Raw genomic sequence first — 23,248 nt, 5'->3', positions numbered from 1 at the left:
TCAAAAACACATGAGAGGTTTAGAAAAGTAAATCTTGTTTTAAAAAGTGACTTGGGGTACTTATGAATATACATTCCATTGACCTTTAATGACAATTAGGCTTCTAAATTCCTAAATCACTTTTCTAAATGAGACTTTAAGGCAAGATCCTGTTTAGCCCTTTAGGCAACTCCAATTAAAGATGTGGTATGCCTAAAATATGGTGCCTGGCATCAAGAAAATGGTTCAAAGAAATAGGGTTAGGGACCCAGTCTCCCTTCATAGTCAATGGGGAGAATTAGATGCCTCCAAAAGAATTTTCAGAGAGGCCAGGGAACTCCTTTGAGCTAGCTAATCAGAAAGCATTAAGTACAAAATTCTGCCTCAACTAAGGGCAGCATATTTGGAGTCTCTGTTCACTTGAGATTAAGAACACAGAGACCTCTTTTGAGGGGAAGTGCCTAACTGGGCAGGGATTGGTGACATTGACCTTGTGTATAATAATTATAGGCAAAAATTGGGTGGCCTTGGAAATGGGAGACCTTTGCTTTGGGGCCTCTTTAGCCTATAGGGAGTCAAAGCTACATCTAATACCATGTTGGAAAGTACCCTGAAGTTGAGGCTACAGAATAGTTTGAGTGGGGCTACTCTCCACTCCTTCTTTTGAAGGTGGTTCATTGTGCAGCCATGAATACAAGAGTAATGGGGCCAGAAGGAAAGGAGGCAAGAGGGAACCTCTCTGTAGCCTAGTGGTTAGGACTGACTTGGGACAGTTACTGATTTTTTGTCCCTTGATTGAGTGCCTTGACCACTAAGCCATAGAATCATGCTTCCTTTTGTTTGCATGTCTGCCAGATTGAGCTCTTCCAGATACCTAAAAGCATCTTATTTGCTTCATCTCTGAACGACAATGCAACTCATGAGCTAGGCACGTGGATGCTCACTAGTGCTTCAGTACCTGTGTGGAAACCCCGTTACACTTTGACCATTCTAAGGGTACTTAAAACATGAGTGCCTGCACGTTAAAACTTAACCTGTGCTTAGTGCCCTCTGAGCATCTCAAAGTTATGCCAGTTCACGAAAGGGTTCGTTCTGAGCCCTACTTACTACTTAGCTCATCTAAGGGTAACTTTGGTGTCCACTATGGAGATAAAATGAGCAATTTGCAGTCCTCCAGCATCCCAAGAGATACTGTTCCCAGCACCTCCCTGTCCCAGAAGCCCTTCTTCTCCCTGCCTCCTAGCCTGACCCTACTCACCAGCCCTCTAGTGGCAAATCAGAGCTGTACAGGCAAGAAACGGTATAATCCTTTAATGTGTGACTGCTCACAGCATGCTCTACCTTTAACACCACTTAACTTTCCATTCCATACTAGATTTAGCACAGTCTAAGTATAAAGTGCAACAAAACAAGTTTAAGCACTCAGTATCTTTGCATTAGGTGAATTTTGGAGCTGTAGAAGCAGGGGTATTCTGGACTTTTTTGTGATTTAGGCAACCAATTTCTGCCTAAATCCAATTTAGGCATCTAATTTACTAAGGTGGATATGGCATTTAGGCTTTTATTCATTAAGGTGCTTTTGAAAATATTCATTTTGAAGATACCTGAATTCCTATTTGGATTAGATTGGAGAAGTATAAACCTCTTCCTTTTTGGGCAGTTCATCTTATAAGGCATGTCTACATGAGATGCTACTGCACAGTCAGTATCTGTATTAGCAAGTACTAAATAAATGCACAGTAAGCAGAGTTACTGTGCAGTAGCACCAGTGAACAGTAAATAATACTGCACAGTGGCATATCAGTGCTGTGTTTGCTGTGATGCGCTACTGCACAATATTTTCTGGCTACTGTGCAGTCAACATCTTGTGTAGATGCACCCATAGACTGTTACTTACAACAGCTTATGCATTTTTGAATTAATCTATAAGGTGCAACTCTATTCTGCCTTCTGCTTCACTTCAGTATAACACAGCTAACTACCTCTCTCTTCCTTTCTGACAACTCCAACATGTGTTCTACTTTTGCTGATAACTGCCTCAGGGTCTTGGATGGTTTGGCAAACTCTGAAGCCTTAACAGACCAAGCTACTGCTCTCAGATCTTGTGAATTGCTGGTGTACCTTGGAGTTATAGGGAGCAAGACATTCTCTGTAGAGGTGGGTAATATACTTGCAGCTAAATTCAAATTGCTTTACATTTAAGCTTTTTTACATTTGGTTACAAAATCAAAATTGGCTTCAGTTTTGTGGAATTCTTTTGGCAGACTTGCAGATCTATACTGCCATATACAAGAAAGATTGTTGCCAACGTTAAAACCTGTGAAATTTCACAAATTAAGTATGTTTTCCCAAACACATTATAATCTTCACAGAACTGTAGGGAAATGTGACAGAAAGAGCACAGAGCTTTCACTCAAGATTCACAAAGAGATTCATAGATCCTTTTCAGTCAGAAATGGAGATATGGATCAGGCTTTCCCCCTTTTCTTTCTCCCCACTGTACAGTTCTTCCCTATAGTAACTAATTAATTTCCTCCAAATGGTCTGGATGTGCTGCTTCTAAGAGCATTGTATAAACGAGAAGATACATTTAATTTAGAAACTTTTGTTAATCTCTCTGAATCTTCTACAGAATGTTGGTAATGTGTCTCAGTATTACTTCACATGCATTATAATGGTCTTATTAGAAGTCTCTTTCCAGGCGCATTGGTATTTTTGTTGCTTATTTGCGTGCAGAGATTTTTCATTACGCTCCATCACAGATTATATAACACATAAGAAAGCAGAAGAAAATTAAAACAGATACTGGTGATGCTTCTAACATTTAGCTTCTCATCTAACATCTTCAGATGTTGTTGATTCCACACTTAGAAGGTTGCACCTTCCATCCCTACCAAGAGTTACAGCAACTGTCTGAGATCTGTTTTGTGTTCATGCTTTCTGAGGATTTCAGTTTAGTGCTTGGGATTGGAGAAGGAAATAAAGCATTCAGAGCTAACCAGAGCACAGCCTTGTCACAAGAGTGAAGGAGCAAACCATTTTTTATTTTAAAGGAATGTTTCAGGTTAAGCATTAACAAAACAGCTATAAATTCCAGTTATCTGAAATGTATTACAGAAGGTAATGTTATTAAGGTAGCACTGGCTCACCTGCTTAACAAATCACCTTTCTTAGAGGAAGGCAAATCCCATTTAGAATCCACTGAGAATGCCGTGTGTGTGCGCGTGCACATGCAATGCATGTGTGTGTGCGCACGTGTGTGTGTGTGTGTGTGTGTGTGTGTGAAAGGGTGGGGAAAGGGGAAGGCATATCTTAACAAGCACAAAATACTAAATCCAATCCTGCTTCAGTTGAAATCAATACAGTTTTGCCAGCTACAGCGGAAGCAAGATCAAGTCTTTGGTTTGGGGTCTTTACCACCCAATGCAGTGAGATTCTAAATCCCACCTTTTTAGCACTTAGCAGGATTGACCCTTTCATATCCCAGACTAGTTCTAGTGGGGTTGCTATGAACCAAAAACACTGCTTTATTTAAATATTTGGCATAAACTTGATTAATTTTGTCCCTTCCAGCCTACCATGGATGACCCACCTCCTCTTTTCAGTTATCAATTTTATCACATTTAATTATTTTAAAATGTTTGCAAAATGAGGAAAGTGTGCCATAAACAATAACATGCTACATAAACTATGCAATATCAAATTGGTCAGATGACCAAGGGAATTTATTAGAATAAATATGTCAGTGTAAAATATGCTAAAACAGTTGATCCATTACTTTTACTTCTGAAGTCAGTGTTTGCATCTATTCACTCCAAAGATGTAGTCTGTACATTTTTGATAACCAACCTACTAAGTTTTAGATCTTATGTTCATTCAAAACATCTGCTGAATAAATTCTCTTTTGGAAATGGCTCCCTATTTATACTGATTCACCCTAAATATAACATGGTTTATAATCTATGTCAGTATCTACTCTTATGAGCAATTTGCCTGATGGGTAATGATGGAAGTATTGGTCTGTGGGAAATGCTGCCTGTTTCTAGCCAAATTCTGTAACAAAAGGTCATTTATTTACCTGGACTGTATAATAGTGGGGAAAGTATATCCAGCATCTCATTCTACATAATAATGGACATTAATAGGTAAAGTTCTGTGTCCCTCTGGTTGAAGGGAATCTTTGGAAATAAGCATTCTACTATTTTATAGTATAGAAACTGGAAACTTTTCCTCTAAAATCCTAATGCTTGAGCACAGTGGGATATTAAGCCTGCAGCTTACTCTCACAATAGCAAGATCTGTATTTCTAATTCCCCATATATCACACTGGAAATGTATTTGTGTTAAACCAGTTTAAAGAGCTTAATATAAAATAAGACTTACTCTCCATGGAAGTAGGAGAAGAAAAGGAGAGCAGTGAACTTCAAAGGGCCATTCTAAAAATGAAATTAATTATGGGAAAACAAAATCACAGCTACACTGGACCCTCCTCATCCCCTAGCCCCTGCCCAAATATTGTATCAGTCAACAGTCCTGAACTTTATGGTGTTTAATGACCTAGGCTTTGGACATGTAAAGACCACCTAAAACTCCCAGACTAGGGCCACAATTAGTGATTCCCACTCCTTGGGCATATCTACACATGCTGCTTTGGTGCTGTTGTTACTGTGCCATCATTTAGTACTTCCTTTAGTACTTCCATGGCTATTTTTAGCCACTACATCGCTGTACTGAAGTGAGGGAGTGCATCCATACTGTGACACAGCTGTGGCATCACGGTTTGTGCCTGCCAATGCTACGTTGATGTAGTTCATTGCTATGACAATGTAGCATCTTGTGTAGATGCACCCCTTGAACCATATAGAAATATTTATTATCAAGACAGTTTGTTTGTGCACAGGGGACCCTCCAAAACTGAAATTAACTCATCTAGGAACTAAGAACTGCACTAAATTGACTGTTCTGTTCCAAATGTAAAGCATACTTCTTTGACGTGCCATTGACTAATCATAATAAGCAGTGCAGAAGCCATATACAAGTATTTTAAGATCATTTTAGAACAAAATTAAAAAGGAACCCACCTGTACTTTTACTTTTCTTGATAGGAACAAATAAGAAAGAAAGAACACCACAGGATGACTGCTGCTGCCTTGGTGCTCAGTGACCTCCAAGGAACTTCATAAACTCTAATGCATTTCCTTGGGATCAAGGCATGCTATTTTACAAATGGGAAATTGAGATAAGGAAACGTGATGTGTTTCTGGTTGCACAGAAACCCACAGAACATATTTAACCCAGTACTACCATGTCTTACAATGGTGCCCTAACAATGGAGTCATCCTACCTCTTCGCTCTCTTTCTTTCTGATTGCTACAGGATGTACCTCAAATGGAATCCTGGGTGGATTGAATCCTGCATTCGTGATGCAGAGTAAAAAAACAAACAAACCAGAAAAACCAGTTCCCAATTGGCCTGTCTCGGAATCCTGGGTGGACTGAGGGACCAGCAGGCGGGATGTTGCTTGAGGGCAACCAGCATGGGTTCATTAGGAGCAGGCCCTGTCAGACCAACCTGATTGCCTTCTATGATCAGGTCACAAAATTCTTAGATGCAGGTGTCACGGTGGATGTAGTCTTTCTGGACTTCAGGAAGGCCTTTGACATTGTCTCCCACCCTATTCTCATTAAAAAGATGGGTGACTGTGGCAATGATGCCTACACAGACAGATGGGTCACAAATTGGCTAGAGGGCCGCACCCAGAGAGTGGTGACAGATGGGTTATATTTGACCTGGAGGGACGCGGGCAGTGGAGTCCCCCAGGGCTCAGTCCTCAGGCCTGTATTGTTCAATTTCTTTATTAGCAGCTTGGACAAGGGGGTGAAAAGCTTCCTGTTCAGATTCGCTGACGACACCAAGGTTTGGGGCAAAGTGGGCACGGTAGAAGGGAGGGACAGGATACAACTGGACCTGGACAGGTTACAGGGGTGGGCGAATGTGAATAGGATGGGATTCAATACTGACAAGTGCAGGGTACTGCACTTGGGCAGGAAGAACCAGCGGCATACCTATAGGCTGGGGAACTCCCTTCTCATCAGCACAGAAAGAGATCTGCTGGAGGAATCTGCTGGAGGGATCTCTGGAGAAATGTGCTATGGCTTTTCTCAGAGGGGTAAGTTGTACAGACATTTGCCCTCCCAGGAGAATCTCACCCAAGAGAGGGTTAATTGTGATTGTTCCAAAGTTATTTTTCTCCTGGAGCAGCCATTTTTGCTGTGGAAGAAAAATCCTGAACATCTGCACACTTATGGTTTCTCCTGGGAGAACAGTGACCCTCCTAAGAGAAACTGGACGTCTGTACGCAGCCCCTAACACAGATATCAATGAGTTCAATTCTGCATTATTTTTCTACAATTTCTTATTTCTTCCTCTCTTTTTCATTTGTTTTCTTGCCCCCTCAGGTCAAATGTCTGCAAACAGACATATGGTTATCACTTACATTAATCCAATTTACTGTGGTAATTGAAGCATTCCCCATTCCAAATACTGAAAATGTCATGATAAAATTAATACTAGCATACAGTACACGCTAAAATGTTAATGACAGCAACTGTCAGCAGCTGCAAGATTGTATTGCAGATTAAATTATTCCAGTTTTGTGTGTATCACACAATATTTATATTTTATGGAACACGTGATGTAATCACAAACGTCACTGAAGTATATCTTTGCAAAGTAGTAAAAAGAGCTATTCTTTGCAGGGAAGCTTAGCTGCTGAGAGGAGGGGTGGAACTCCACTAGGGATAAATAAAGCCCTTTTGTTTGTTTACCCTTTAACCATGAAAACTGGTAAATTCAGGTGTGTACTTAGCTGGTTTCTACATGTGCCCAATGATATTACTTGATAACACAGTCACAGCAACATAGGACTGGAAGGGACCTTCAGAGATCATCTAGTCCAACCCCCTGCCAAGAGAGGATAATCCCTATCCAAACTATCCTACACAAATCCATTGTTTAACCTATTAGTAAAACTACACAGTCAATCCTAACACAAACACAAGGCATAAAACCCTAATATGCCACAGATAAGTCAGGGGGATTATGGTGGCCAATACACTTGAGAGATCCAAGGAAGGCAACCCCCCACAGTCATTACCAATCTGACCATAGGGTAAAATTCTTTCCTGGCTCCAAATACGGTGATCAATCTGACTCTGAGCAGCGGGGAAAGACCCTCTAGCCAGGAACATCTGGGTTTAAGTCCCAGAAATAGCACTGCCCCACTCCACTCAAGAACCCCAGCCAGTGCTGACCCAAGCAGGGTGCAGGACCTGGGGAAAATCAGCCCATGCAGGGCCCTGCCCCTGCTCCAATCCCATGGGCCCTGGACCCAAAGAAGCTGCTGCCGCCATTGGCGGCAGGAGCAGGGGGAAGAGGAGGGGCAAGTAGCAAGCAGCTGGATGCAAAGCTGCTGCTCTGGCCCACTCTGTGCTGCTGCTGCTCTGCGGGACCCTGCCAAAGCACAGGGCCCAGGGCAGTTGCCCCAATTTGTCCCCCCCAGGGATGGCCCTGACCCCAGCCTTGGTTACAGCCAACACCCAGTGCTTCTGGGGAAAGTAAAACACCCCCCAAGCCCTCCTGCCATGTGTAGCAAAAGGAGGGGAAAAAATTCCTTCCTAGCCCCATTTGGCAACTAGTGAAGCCTAGAACCATAGGGAATACACACAGGCGATCCTAGATCATCCCCAATTAATGCTTGCCTAACCTCTTCTTGAATACCTCCAGTGATGGCAATTCCAGTTTCCCTAGGCAGTCTATTCCACTGCTTCACTATTTTAACAGCGGAGGAGTTCTTCCTGATATCTAACTTTAATCTACCTTGCTGCAACTTTAGGCCATTGGTCCATATTCTGCTCTCTGCAGCCAGACAGGAAAACTGTTTTCCCTCTTCTTTATGGAGACTTTCAGATATCTGAGGACTGCTATCATGTCTCCTCTTAAGTGCCTCTTCCACAAACTGAACATACCTATTTCCTTCAACCTCTCCTCATATGCCTTGCCTTCCAAGCTCTTTATAATTTTTGTTGCCTGCCTCCAGCCCCTCTCTAACTTCTCCATGTCCTTTTAAAATGTGGAACCCAAAACTCCAGACAAATCTAGATAAGGCCTAACCAGTGCTGAGTAAGGAGGCACTATCACATCCTGTGTCTTGCATGGCAAATTCATATTGAACTTGATCCACCAACACTCCTAGATCTTTCTCTGTAGTACTATCACCTAGCCAGGTGCTACCCATTTTGTATTTGTGTTTTTGATTATTCTTCCCAAGATGTAGTATCTTCCATTTGTAAGCACTGAACTGCTTCCTGTTACTTCCAGCCCAGCTTTTCATCTGTCAGGTTACATTAGAACTGTACTCCTGTCCTCCAAGTATTTGCAATCCTTTCCAGGCTAGTGTCATCTGCAAATTTGTTCAGGAAGGAAGTGAAAGATTTACTGGCTCACCCTAAAATAGGGTCAGGAAAGATGTTTGCTTTTTCCAAAAACGTAGAAGGCTTTAATATTCTGCAATATTAAATTTACTATGAAATTTAAATGAATAACAATAACTATAGCAGCAAAGCATTTTATCAGCAACATATTTTACATAGAACAAGACACCCAAAATATCACTGCAAGTGATCACTAAAAGATAAAAAGAAAATCTCTTCTATTTATTTTTTCATCCATTTTTCATGTCCAACATTTTGCTGAACTATAAAAACTATCATGGTACAATACAGTTCTTTCTAAGCCATTTTCTTAGTGAATGTTCCAAGCTAAGGAAAAAGGGAGAGGGAGTGTTTCACTGAACAATGTCATCAGCTGTGCAGAGGGTGGCACAGTAAGCCTGCAAAAAACATCTACCTTACCTGTTGTTATACAGTTGATGCTGGGATTCAAAACACTGGGGAGAAGTTGTCAAGGCACTTGGTGAATTACTCAAGTGTGGTGTTCCCAGTTGTTCCTAGAAAAAACAAACATGTAAGATAGGATGTTTGAAAGTGAGCAAAACTCTACTCCTATTGGAATCGGGCAAGTCTATATGTGTGTTAATGAACCATAGTTACTGCACATTAAGTTTAGTAACTGTAATAACAGGTACTAACTCGATGCATATTAACCAGTGCACATCTTTTTAGTGATGCTAATGTGCAGTAGACTAGTTCTACTGTGCATTAGCGCAATAACATGGCTTTTGCCATGACATGCTAATGTGCAGTAGAATTAGTCTACTGCACGTTTAAGGTCTCGTGCAGACGAGCCCAATGGGAGTTTTAATAGTACCTTCAACTGTGACTAAGTTAAGCCACTCAGTACTTTTAAAATCTTACCCAAAAATTCGTACCCACAAAAATAACTTTCAATTCAGCTGCATTCTTCAACTGATCTTATCACTTGGACAAAAACTTATGAGATCATTAAAAGAAAGTGTTTAGGGTTGGTATAAGAATTTCAGATCTCAGGCTTTCAAAGTATGAGCAGGTGTTGGCTGACCCGAGTTACTTAAGGAGCTTAGATCTATAGATAGGTGGAGGTCCAAGGTATCAAAGTCAATTATTTAGATCAGATTTCGAAATCTTCCCATGATGAATCATGACAGGCTGAGTCCTGAGCCTCTCCTGGGGACAGAAAATATCCTATAGTGGGTATAGGGATTATACACAGCTCTCTGAAAAGTTGTATCTGCAGGCAAGTACGGCTATTAAACCTTCCCTGTTGCCACCCACACAGTTAAAAGTGTTTTGACTTGACATATTTTATAACCACAACTTACAATTAAGTTAGTTAAGTTGTGTTTTGTCATCATGTCACTTTAACAAGGCTGTGGAAAGTTATTCAGTACCTAACTATATTGTTTTCTGAAGTCTTGTTAATATTATTTCTTAGAACAAAAAGGAATATTGGCTGAACAAGTAAAAAATGTATTTTAGGTTACATTTTTGTTCAAGGCATAAATACTGTCTTTTAAATAACTATATACTGTTTGGATTCAGTAGAAACATAATTGCTGTGATGTGCTATGAAATTAGTTATGCCAAACAGATATGGTCTCAAATGTTTAGGGATGAGCATCTACTAGCAGACATAACAGGGCTCCCTTCCAAAATGTTACAGACACAACTATTTCCATCTTAATGAAAATCTTGAAAGGGAAACCTTTCAGAAAAATGACAAAGAGAAAGAAAGCCTGTGAAAGAAATGGAGAAGACTATTTAAAAAACATTTTTTTTTGCTCTTGTGATATCTTTGGTGAATGCAAAACCCTGTATCTTAGCTATTCTACTAAGGCACACACTTCTCACATTATTATTTTAAATTATTCAGTTTTTAAATGCAGGATTTCTGCTTCTATAGGTTTCCTAAACTTGGTGATAATGCTAATCATGGAACTGGGCTCCAGAACCAGAATCTCTCCATTCTGAGCTGCAAGTAGATGAATCACTGGGGAGCCTACATATTCTGCAGTGCTACTAAAGTCACTGCAACCTAGGGATGTAAATACTGATTAAATATTAATTTAACTTGTTGTAATTACAGGTTAAACATGGTGGTGGTGCTGGGCTCCAGTCTGTGGCTCTGCGAAGTCAGGGGGGGATGGTGTTTAGCCCTGGGCCGGCGCTTGCCCTGCCCTGCCCTGCTGTGCCGTAGAGGATGGGTTGCACCCACCCACTTAGAGCAGTTTGGGGGGCTGGGGCCAAAGCAGTCCCACCAGGCAGGCAGCACAGCCCAGAGAGCCCGGGGGGGCGGGGGAGCAGGACAGCAGCCAGCGAAGGGCTGCAGTCACCAGCAGCCAGCGAAGGGCTGCAGTCACCAGCTTGCAGCTTCTCAGGAACAGCTGCAGCAATGCAGGGGGAGGTTACTTGTTTAACTGTTCACATCCCTACTGCAGTCGTGGGAAGTTTTAGACTAGTTGCCTCTGCTGGACTTTGCTGGTGTGCTACCGCTGGACTTGGCTGGTATGGTGGCTGACATGTTCCAGTACATGAAAACAAGAGGTGTAACAAGTCAGCTGAGTGCCTAGGGTAGCTACAATGCATGGAGGAAGTGGAGACATCCAGCTGATGCTGTGCTGCCAGTGCAACTGTGTGGCTCCAAGCAAATGCTATGCAGTGCTCCACCTCCCTCTCTGCCCCCACTTGCCCTCAGTTACACTACTGATGAAAACACATGTGGGCACATCTACAGGAGATGCTTAACTTCACATTAGCATAGTTTACTGGGAAGTTAGCATGTGCATCTACATATGTATATGCTTAGTTCATAGTAAATTTTCCTAATACTGAGTACGTTTGCTACCTGCAGTCAGCTGTCTATGGACAGCTTTCCAATCTCTCAGAGTGACTTAGACAAATTGGAGGCTTGGGCCAAAAGGAGTCTCATGAAGTTCAACAAGGACAAGTGCAAAGTTCTGCACTTAGGATGGAACAATCCCATGCACCAGTACAGGCTGGGGACTGACTGGGTAGGCAGCAGCTTTGCAGAAAAGGACCTGAGGGTTACAGTGGACAATTAACTGAGTATGAGCCAGCAGTGTGCCCTTGTTACCAAAAAGACTAAAGGCACACTGGGCTGCATGGATAGGTGTGTTGCCAGTAGGTCAAGGGAAGTGATTATTCCCCTCTATTCAGGACTGGTGGGGCCACATCTGGAGAATTGTGTTCAGTTTTGGGCACCCCACTTCAGAAAGGATGTGGACAAATTGGAGAAAGTCCAGCAGAGGGTGAGGGGGCTGGGGGACATAACTTCTGAGGAAAGACTGAGGGAGCTGGGCTTATTTAGTCTAGACAAGAGGCAATTGAGAGGGGACTTAAGAGCAGCCTTCAACTACCTGAAGGGGGATTCAAAAGAGGGTGGAGCTAGACTGTTCTCAGTGATGGAAGATGACAAAACAAGGAGCAATGGTCTCAAGTTGCAGCGAGGGAAGTTTAGGTTGCATATTAGGAAGACTTTTCTCACTAGGAGGGTCGTAAAACACTGCAACAAGTTACCCAGAGAGGAGTGCAATTTTCACCCTTGGAGATTTTCAAAACCTGGCTAGACAAAGCTTTGGCTGGGATGATCTAGTTGCAGATGGTCCTGTTTTCAGCAAGGGGTTGGACAAGATGACCTGAGGTCCATTCCAAACCTAACTTCCTATGATTCTATGAAATGCAAGTAGCAAAAATACTCATCATTAGTAATGGTGCCATAGCCCTTGTGTGGACACTTGACCAGGAGCCAGCTGCCAGGACAGGCTTTACCACAGGAACCTGGGCAGGGACTGTGTCCCCCTGCCCTGGCAGCAGGGAGCTCCAAGCCCCTTGCTCCCAGATCATGATCGAGGAGTGGGGGGCTGGGAGACTCTTATCTCCCAGTCTGAGCTCTCCAGTTGTGGGGCGCAGGCTGGGAGACGCTTATCTGGCTCAGGCTGGGAGAACAGCATTTCCCAGCAGCAGCCCTGCAATCGCAGATCCACTGCTGGGAGATAACAGTCTTCCAGCCTGAGCCCTATGACCATGGAGCTGGCACTGGGAGCTCCTTGCTGGGTGTGTGTGGGCAGGGGACCTGTTTCCCACCCAGCTCCACAAGCATGGAGCTGGTGGTGGACTAGGCTGGGGAACAAGCTCCCTAGCCCCCGCACCCTGCATGCCCTGATAGGGACAATGTCTGCCTGACCTGGTGGCAGGGAGCTTCCGGGCCCTGCTCCCTTAATCACAATCACAGAGCAGGGGCTGGGAGCTTGTTCCTAGCCCTTGCTCTGCAACTGTGGAACTGGGAACAGGCTGGGAGCTTGTTCCCAGCCTCCACTCCGTGACTGCAACTGTGATTGCGGAGCAGGAGCTGGGAGCTCCCTGCATGGAGACAGGGCTCTGCCTAGCCTGGAGCTGGCTCGGACCTGCCCCTGACTGGGACAGTTTCCAGCCAGTCCCAGGCTGCATGGGGAAGCAGTACAGCCTGGAGGTGGCTGGGAACTGTCCTGTTTTGGGCAGTCCATAGACAGCTCTGGGCTGCACATGAGGACTTCCCCATGCAGCCATGGGCTGGTCGGGAACTGTCCACCAGTGGGGCAGCTAGGGGCAGGGGGCTGGGACCTGCCCCTCCCCAGCAGCTCTTTCTAAGCCCCGTGCCCCTGATCGGGGAGCCAGGGCCAGAAGCTCCCTGCTGCCGATTTTCCCTGCCCCAGCAGCAGTCTCCTGGCCTGGTGCTCCCTGCCAGCCCCTGAGTTCCCCCTAGTGGTGGCAGAGGCCCATTGCAGGCCTGCAGGGACCTGGAAGCAAATCTTCTCCCTAATCCCCACATGTGTAAACACCTACCCAAAAACCCTTACTCTGTAGTCAGAGCCACCCCTAGGGGTGTGTGAGGCCCGGGGTATATTAGCCTGTGTGGGGCCAGGGGGTGGCAAGCGGCTGGAGTGTGGAAGCCATTACAAAGACCTCTAAAAAAAATCATCTGGAATTCCTAGGACGTGTTTCTCAGGCAGGATGTAAAAAAAAAAAGAAAAAGAAGAAACTGGAGACAAGATTAACATAAATTGCTTCTGAACTAAACAGAATGAGTTTATACCAGAATGAGCGGGAAGAGAGTCATGGCCAAAATCTTAGCCTTCAGTGTCTTTCCTACTGAATCAATCACAATTTTAGACAAGTGTACTTTAAATTTTATATCTGCATTGTACTGAAGGAGATGCAAAACAATCTGATACCTGCAGACTCCTTGCTTCCTCAGACCACCAGATTTCAAAGTCTTTTTGCAGTTTCACCTTGGCTTTTTCCATAAGAAGCTGCAAGTGTTCAATCTCTATCTTCAGCCCTTTCAAACGATTGAACATGGTTTTATAACTACAATGAAAAGAAGAAGAGAGTGTGTTTACTACAGGGAAATTCCATCTTTGGCCCAGAGAAAAAATGCTGACAGATCTCTTAATGAAGTTTTATGTTATCCAGGGCAGTTACAAACCCTGAACTTCAAAACAACTGCTAAAAGTCAAGGAGAGGCGTGAATCATCACTGATTTTATAAGAGTGTCTATGGACAGAAAATATAAGAAATCTACTCCAGTAAAGTATTTATTTTATTGAAGAACAAAGTTACTCCCATTCTAGTGGGGATGATATTGAGTCTGTTTATTTAGGCTATTCATCAATCACATTTGTCAATGATTTTTTTTTTGGCTGCACAGCATCATGCCATTCATAAATAAATGGTGGCCAGAATGCCTGGATTCAATTAGAGACTATGCAGAGGCTCACATTTTCTACTGACAACTCAGTAACTAGACATGTTGTCTACCATTGGTTGGACAACTAACAGTATATGCAATAATACAAGCTAGCCCTGACGTCCCATCAGAGATTCTAGATACCAGGAATACTAAGAAGCAAACTGAAAAATGTAGACAATGTGATATCCTGTGTCTGATATTTCTTTCATCTCCCTGGCCACAGTTGTGCTATGGCAGAAGGAAGGATTTTTGAAACCATGAAGATTCCTCTGTTTTTCTTTCTAGTTGGTTCACAAATAAAGCCCCTGAACCGTAATACCTGTGAGTAGGTCAATGAGGCCTGGACATTGCCCCTGAAACAGCTGAGGGGACACATACCATGTAACACCTGGATAACCACTTCGTCTTGGTGACACTCCCAGCCTCTGACAATTGAAAGAGAAGAACCAATTTCTAACTCTGATCCTCAATATGCAAGCACTATGCTATTTTTAGATTACCAGGTTAGGTTTACAGTTTCCCTACTGATGCATCATGTGATCTTAAAGGAAACAAGCTGACATTTTAAGTTGAAAGCTAATAGTGAACCAGAAAAAAAGCTTTTATATAACAATGTGCTAGCAGAAACAAGATTAACACAGTTGGGGATCATTTTACTTCAGTATTCGGAGTATCAGAGGAGGAAAATATAATACCTTTTTTTCTCATCTTCAAGTTGTGCTCGAAGTTTCTCTTCCACTGGATCAGACTTATTCAGCTCTTCAGAAGGGCTGGCAACACCTACAAGAAGTTACCAGAAGCAAGCAATAAATAGATAGGGCAAGGATGAAAAAACAAGAAAAACAACCCCAACCCTCTGCATCCCCTTCCTCCCCTCCCCTCAAAAAAACTCCAAACTGTTTCAGAATAGCATAAGAACTCCTACTTGATAGGTGCAATAGGGAACAGCACTAGTCTTTTATCCTGGTGGAAGTCTGGGTTTTGAATCTTAACATGGGCCTTATCCTGACCTTAGTTTCACCAGAGTAACACTAGAGATTTCAGTTCAGTTATTTTGTATTTATATCAGTGTCAGATCAGAATCAGGCCCTTAATGTAAATTAAAAATAAAATGAGTATTGATTTTCTCTTCTCAGTCCTCTGTGAATGTCTTCTTTAAGAAGCAATGAAGAACAAGGGAATGTGAGGGGATGTACAGTCCACAGAATTCCATGTAAAACCCTGAGAAAGCAATTTACCATCTTATTCTAATTCTTAACTTTGTTCATCCTTCTTCTGTTGCTGGACAGTTTTCTTGGTAACACCTATTCCCTGAAAGTTGAAAGGTACAGATGCTTTGAATCATTTTGAAGGCACAAGTTTCCTGAATCGATTCTACATCATAGGTGTCTGTGACCAGGACAAGCCTTAGAACTGAGCTAGCATATAGTATAATATCTATCTATCCATCTATCTAGCTATCTATAGATAGATAGATAGATATTATACCATATGCTATATATAGATAGATAGATAGATATGTATATGTATGTATATGTATATGTATATCAATGATATACTGATAATATTGAGAGACAGCAAACCATCCTTCCCAACACAGGTTAAAAGCAACTCAGTGATGAAGGGAAAAAGTAAAGTTACACACTGAAAAAACTACAACTATTCCAAAACCAGCTTCTATTTCTAAAATAGGGAGAATAGTTTAAGATTCCTAAGAAAACAGGTTTGACTTTGTAAACTACAGGAAAATGAAGGGAACAAAAGATATGCTGTACAATACACTTTTCCACCTTAATTATTATTTTTGCCAAGAAAATAAATTAGATGTCAACCTGTCATTAGGCCCAAGGAGTGTACCCTGGCTTCAAGGAATGGAATTCTGGCTGGAGCACGAGGGCAGTAATGACCCCTTTTTGCCTGTCAGCACTCCAGCTAAAACCATTAATCTTTCTTGTAGCACCCTGTAGCTTAATCAAAAATGAGATTGAAAAGTATTTAATTTCACTGCAAGTACTTAAGGTCAAGTGTGTTAATACAGATTTAAAAGCCAAGGTGAACAAAAACCACACATGCAACTCTCACTGCATGTATCTGAAGGCTGTGCTGGATAAGCAGATTACACGGACCGAGTGGAGAAGTCTATACTAGAGAGGGTATACTTAACACATTCAAACACAAAATGCTTTATGGTATTAGAGCAAATGACTGTAGGTCATGAGATGTACAAGTCTTATGGCAGAAGAGATGTTAAAAATTAGTGGGGCTAGATACCATATTTTCTTCTATACAACATGTACCTTTCCCCCAAAATTCAGCAGATGGAAATTGGGATGTGTATTATAAGTAGGGTGACCATATGTCCCAGATTGGCTGGGTCAGTTCCAGATTTTAGAGGCTGGTTTCAGCCAGCTGGTGAAAATTAAAATGAATGTCCTGGGCACAGGGCATAGAAGCAGAGCAGCAACAGCTGTGAAATAGGAAGCCTTAGCAGACAGCAAAATTGTCCATTAACACTAATTGTTACTTCACAGGTGATTGTTAACCCCTGTGAAGGAAAAAACAGTGGGTCATTAATGGGTCAGTGACTTCCTGCCAGAGTCCCAGATTTCATCCTGTCCCATATGGTCACCCTAATTATAAACAAGGAAATATGGTAATAGTATTATCTGCCTCTGCAGGGAGGTGTGTGTGGAGCTGGGGGGGGGGAAGCAAGAATAATGCTGCAGTGCTGCATTTTAGCTGCTGGCTGTAGATAACCTCTTTCTCTCTGGCAGAGTCTCCTGCTGCAGAAGCTGCTATTCAGTTACTGCCACGTACTGGCATTGTCAAGGAAAGATCTTTTTTTCTTTATTCTACCATTTAAAAGAAAGGCATGTATCATATTTGGGGACATGTATGTGAGAAATTACATTGCAATTAAATACAATGGATAATGGCAAAGCATTAATGGATGAAATCCTGAAACCACTTAAGTAAGAAGGCAAAGCTTTCAATGATTAGAGCTGGGTCAGGACCTCACCTGCAGTCTTTTTCCCCTTTACCTACCCATAGCTCCTACTGATGGCATTGGGAGTTACACAAACATATGTTTGGGATTGCTTTATAAAGTAACAGATATATGGTGGAGAAAGTGCAAAACTACTAAATAGTCCAGAGAGCTAGAGGAGAGATAAGGACTTTGAGGCTCTAAAGGTGCAGGATGGGTGTCCCCTCTGCTCTGCCTTGTAGGAATATGTAGCTTTCTTTTAGCTCCATCATCAGCCACTTCTGCTGGTAATTGTGGCATGGGCCACACTCCCCACACTTCCTTTTTTTTTTTTTTTTTAAAGGAAATGTTTTTGTGTTCCAAGCCAAATCAATTCCAAATCCATGAGTCATCCAAGAACCATATGTGGCCCTACTACCAGCAAATATTCTCTACCCTCACCTGGGGCTTCAGATGCTTCCAAATCATTTGGTGGTCATCCTAAGTGCAGGCCCAAGCCCGGAGGCTTGGGTTTGGATGCCCCTGAATTTTGCTTGCTCTCAGTTTTATGGCTGCAGGAGTTCCTGTTCAGATGAACAGTACTTAAGGAAAGCAGCCAAAGAGCAGCCCCAGGATCTCAGCAGCCCCTCCAGCTTAACTGTCTTCTATGCATGTGGGTGAGAGCCAGGCAAAACCAGACCCTACACATAAAGAGATGTGAATTCCCACAAGTTGCACATCTCAAGTGTTGTACATTGCAACTAACTGTAGATTATATTCAGAAGTCGCAATGAAATCTTGGGGTTTAAACAAAGGCCTGTCTGATATGATGCAATCCATATCTGGAACTAGCAAAGCAGTTGTGCATGCCATTGGCAAGGATCCACGAATGAATAAAACAGAAGCATGATCAGTTGCAAAATGGTCTCGCCGATACAGTCACACCCATCAGAAAGAACTGAATAAAGCAGGGGGCTGGATCTGATGATCTCATGAAGTCTTTTCCAGCCCCTAACATCTATGAATCTATGAACTGTAAGTTAATTTCTCTCTCTCAACAGAATAACTGAACTTTGGGTCAGTCACAGAAATGACTGGGACTCAAACACATTGTAGAGCAGAGGCCCAGAGCCTGCTTATCAGGCTGCTGATTTGCATACTTACGTAAACTATATTTTGGCTTCTTATCTCACTCATTCATTACACTGATGCAGTCTGTAGGTTGAATGGCATGCTGCTTTATAGACTATAGATCTTTTTACATCTACTTAACTAGACATATACCTACAGATACAGGACTTCCTCACATTTTTCCAGGCAAAAGGAATTTGTAGCCTAAAGTAGGGGCCTGACTCCTCTGCAGGACAGACACACGCAAAGAAGTTTTTGTGGCAGATAAGCATGAGATGGGCAGCCACTTGATATGCATCCAGCACAGCTATTTTGATCTTGTATAGCGTTATTCCTCTTCTCATGTGAGAAGGCAGTATATTTGCTCCTTATGCTTCCCTCTGTGTATCCCTTGTCTTGTCAGAAACCAGAGCAGCAACCAGCAGGCTGAATCTGGACAACCCCGCCTGCTACATCTATGATAGGAATGTTTTTTTACAGTAAACTGGTAAAGAAACAGAACAGAAATATCAGTATACTGCACCAGCAAAGCCTTCATGATGTAGATGCATATATGCTATGAAAACTGTCCTTTGTACTGATATAGTAAGACCATTCTGCAGGGCCTATGGATGCAGGAGCGAGGACTTGTCCAACTTTATCCCAACTACATAGCTGGTCCAATAAAAAATATCAACCTAAGAAATCCTTGCCTCCTGCATAATTTCTGGACTATCGCAACTACAACATCACTCTTAAACTACCAAGGTGAAAAATCAAGACATAAACCAGAGCAATTGATTAACAATATTTGCATTTATCACTAGGTTACCTGGTTACATTTTGGTTAACTGTTTTCTTTAGGTGTCAGAGATAGCATTGCATAGAGATGAATAGGGTATTTCACAAATCATAGAGCTATTGGTGCAACTTTCCTGCAACACTATGGGCATAGACACACAAACAAGTTACTGTGAGGCACAGGAGAGCAGGGCTTTGCCATATGTTAGCTGTCTAGGATAACTTTCTGTGTACTTGTTCTTACCTTGCAGTAAAGAAAACCAGCACATAGTAATAAAAACTCAACAAGAGAGAAAAAGTGACTTGTAATTAACTTTCATTACTCTGGGTAAAAGCTTTACCTGGGGTAGTTATTTTTCCTGTTCTCCTGTACCTAATTGTAAAAAGTGAGTACATGCCCTGGATGAGTTTACACTCAGTTCACCATTTCAATGTCTTATTCATAACTGTAAGGTCTAGAGACAACTTTTTAAAAATGAAAGATGAGATTTTACAGCATAAAATGCATAAAATCCACAGATGCATCTCGAGCAGGTCCAAGGAGGTGATCCTCCCCCTCTATGCGGCACTGGTCAGGCCGCAGCTGGAGTACTGCGTCCAGTTCTGGGTGCCGCACTTTAAGAGGGATGTGGACAGCATCGAGAGGGTCCAGAGGAGGGCCACTCGTATGATCAAGGGACAGCAGGGTAGGTCCTATGAGGAAAGGTTGCGGGACCTGAACCTGTTCAGCCTTCAAAAGAGAAGGCTGAGGGGGGATCTTGTGGCCTGTTATAAACTGGTTAGGGGGGATCAGCAGGCGCTGGGGGAGTCCCTGTTCCCCCGAGCGCCGCAAGGAGTGACCAGGAACAATGGTCACAAGCTGGCAGAGGGAAGGTTTAAGTTGGACATCAGGAGGCGCTACTTCACGGTCAGGGCGGCTAGGGTCTGGAACCAGCTTCCAAGTGAGGTGGTGCAGGCTCCCACCCTGGGGGTTTTTAAGAGGAGGTTGGATGACCACCTTACTGGGGTCGTTTGACCCCAGTACTCTTCCTGCCATGGCAGGGGGTCGGACTAGATGATCTGCTCAGGTCCCTTCCGACCCTAGAAACTATAATTCTGAGGCAAAGGGGAATTACACAGCAAATGTTATAATCACAGAAACACATCAGACATGAGACAGGTGATAGTATTTCCCTGCCTTTATGAAACATTTTGACAAGTGTGGATGAAAAGTACTATTCCCAATAAATTACATGTAGCATTAGCATCACTGCTTATCAAGGCAGACACCACAGTCAAACTAGTTGAAAAATTCTGGGAGACTTGTCCTCAAACATACCAAAGATCAATTTTGGAAAGAAACTTCATGACTCTGACCTTTAAGCTCCCCAGGGAGCTCATATATTTCTGGCCTGAACCTGTTCTATAAATCAGACATTCTACAGATTTATTTGTACCTCAATTAACATTATATCCTGCCCTTAAGTTGTACATTTTCAGTAAAAGGTTTTAATTTCAGCATTAGGCAGTCTTGTGTTTAACTACTTACATTTACAGTCACTTGAAGTAATCACATTTTGAACTGTCTTCAGTGTCCAATTAGTATTTATATTGTTTTTATTTCTCAGTTCTGCTGCTCTTGGCAGACTTGTGTCTTGGACAAATGAATGAATGAATGAATTAAAACCACGGTTGTCCAACTTCAGAGCATCTGGGGGTATTCCCAGATGCTATATGAGTCCTCTGCTGTTCCAACACCAGAACCCCCCACTGCACCAGAGTACTGGGTCCCCTGAGCCCTGGGCTCCCTGGATCCTGCAACTGTGCAATGCTACCCAATTCCACCCCCTGAGATAGGAACATGAAGTGGAAGCTGAAGGTGAGGAAGGAGCCTGGAGACCATGGTGGCAGCTGCCTTCAGATTGGTGGAGGGAGTGATGCCTGGGAGGGAACCCAGGGGCAGCAAATTAACCCCCCAGGGGTGTGTCTACATGAGATGCTTCAAGCCCAGTAAACTAATTCTACTGTGCATTAGCACGGCAGGCAAAACCCATGCTAAAGTGCTAATGCACAGTAGAATTAATCTACTGCGCAGTAGCATCACCTACAACATATGTGTCTGCACAACCGTGCAGTAATGAACATGTAGATGTGCCCAGAGGCCACCTGAGGCTTGTATGCCACCCACTGGGTAAAATTAAACTATGATGCACATCCTAAAACTGGTTCAGCCCTGGGCTATCATATGCAAATTTACTCCTGGGCAATTTTCAAATGTCTTGTTTTGGGATTCCTTTGTTTATGGTCTCCCCCCAATTTAGCCACTAAATCAGCTAAGTGATACCTACCTACACTGCTCTGTGCCTTCTCTAAATGGGATGCTCTGGTCGCTGTTCTGACCTCCCCTGCTTTAGGGTCACAGTACCTGGATGTTACTTTCTACTAAATCTGGTGGAAGACCATATTCTGGCTTTTTTGCATATATGCTCCAGAAATTAGGAACTTCTATTTGTCCTGCTTTCTGTGGCAAAGGGAACAATATTTCTCCATCTTCTTTATGGCAGCCTTCCAAATATTTGAACAATGTTTTCATGCCTTTAATCTCCTTTTCCCAAACAAAACATACAGTACCTAGTTTCTTCAGCCTTTCCTGACATGGCTTGCATTCCTACTCTTTTATCACCTTTGTTGGTCACCTCTGGACTCTCTGCAGTTTCTTTACATCTCGTTTAAAAATGTAGTGCCCAAAGCTGTACATACTGATAGAGCTGAGGCCTATTTAGTGCTGAGAAGAGGCTGAGTGTCAAGGATTGCATGAACAGCCCGCAACTTTGGCAACACCTGGCTTAATCTGACTCCTCCACTCCAGCCACCTGCCCCACACTTTTTCCTTGGGCATGTATCCCAAGAACTGAGCACAGTATGCAAGAAACAGGGTGCAGGGATCTCCTCTGTTCCAATTTATGCAACTATTCCTATTCATTCCTGCACGGCTTCTGAGGACACCATCTGAGTGAACAACAGCAAGACCTATTAACCAGAGTTTCCATGGACATTGGTTTATAGATATTTTTGCTGCCCTTTCATCAAATGGACTTGGATCATATCTTACAAGTCAGGGGCAGCCTGAGAAACTTCAAGAATGCTGACCAGCACAGTGCCTCATTGGTTGGATCCATCCTGTCCTATGAATACCTCATCAGGTATTTCCACACATTGGTGTACTCCCTGAATGTCCTGAAGTTGTTAGAGAACACTTCTTTCTGGAGTGAAGAGCACAAGTGGCAGTGCTCCAGGTTTTAGTGAACCCCTTTACCAGGAGAACAGTTCCTTCTGGGAACCAGATGCTTCAGCCTGTTATCTTGATGTCCTGCTACTTTAGCCCTCAGAGGCACTGGCCTTGCAACAGTCAGTGGAGATTTTCTCCTATTTGCCTCTACTGCCTACCTTTGATGCACTAAACGGTCCTTAGGACTTTCTGTCATTCAGTATTCATAAATATTTTCAAACCAGATGCATCTACACATAGCCCTATGGTGACGTAGTGATGTGCTACGTTGCCGTATGGTGCAGTATGGAGACGTAGCAATCATGTGTGTTTACCCAATTGCCAGCTACGTTGCCAATAGTGGCAAAATTTAACCATGTGCCAAAAGGAAGTACTAAAGCACAGTGCCATAGCCACGTTACCATATAGCAAGGGTAGACATGCCCACCTATTATAGACAGACCTCCATGTCACATCTGTTTTTAATCTCAGTTGATTAGTATTTTAGCCCACTCTTAAGTTTTGAGGCCTCTGTTGTATTGCATTTTATTGTTCTTTGGCCATGTTTACACTGTTTGCTTTTGGATTTGTTTGACAAAAGCCTTTTGTTTTTTTGGTTTTTTAGAAAATCTCTATTGTTTGCTTCATGCAGCATGTACAACATTCAGTCAATGGGGTAGCTGGGCATTTGGCCAGCAGATGTAAACTAGGCAGGCCAAATGGCTCTGCACTGCCAGCAGTGACTGATTCCATTAGCACAGCAGAAACATTTTTGACAGGGCACATGGTCACATCAGAAATAACAGGAAGTAGGCATTTAAAGCCCTCCAATGGCAGGGCCACAGGTCCTCCCTTCTCACGCAGGTCCGTTAGCCCAGCTCAGAGTACACATCACATAAAAC

The 23,248-nt window shown here is 42.9% G+C and overlaps 1 protein-coding gene across 3 annotated transcripts in view; it reads right to left on the bottom strand.

Annotated features, from left to right (window-relative positions):
- KIF6 (kinesin family member 6) overlaps positions 1 to 23,248 on the bottom strand; it is a 518,996-nt gene that overhangs the window by 13,896 nt on the left and 481,852 nt on the right. For all 3 annotated transcript variants that reach the window (XM_019527228.1, XM_019527227.1, XM_019527229.1), the window contains 3 exons: positions 14,919 to 15,003; positions 13,706 to 13,841; positions 8,892 to 8,986 (listed from right to left, as the gene is read on the bottom strand). In XM_019527228.1, coding sequence (XP_019382773.1) covers positions 8,892 to 8,986; positions 13,706 to 13,841; positions 14,919 to 15,003 — 316 coding nt within the window. The remainder of the gene's footprint in view (positions 1 to 8,891; positions 8,987 to 13,705; positions 13,842 to 14,918; positions 15,004 to 23,248) is intronic.

The sequence above is a fragment of the Gavialis gangeticus genome, unplaced genomic scaffold (assembly GCF_001723915.1).
Source record: "Gavialis gangeticus isolate Ggan-Ray unplaced genomic scaffold, GavGan_comp1, whole genome shotgun sequence".
Classification (NCBI taxonomy): domain Eukaryota; kingdom Metazoa; phylum Chordata; order Crocodylia; family Gavialidae; genus Gavialis; species Gavialis gangeticus.
This window is presented reverse-complemented; position numbering and strand designations above follow the sequence as displayed.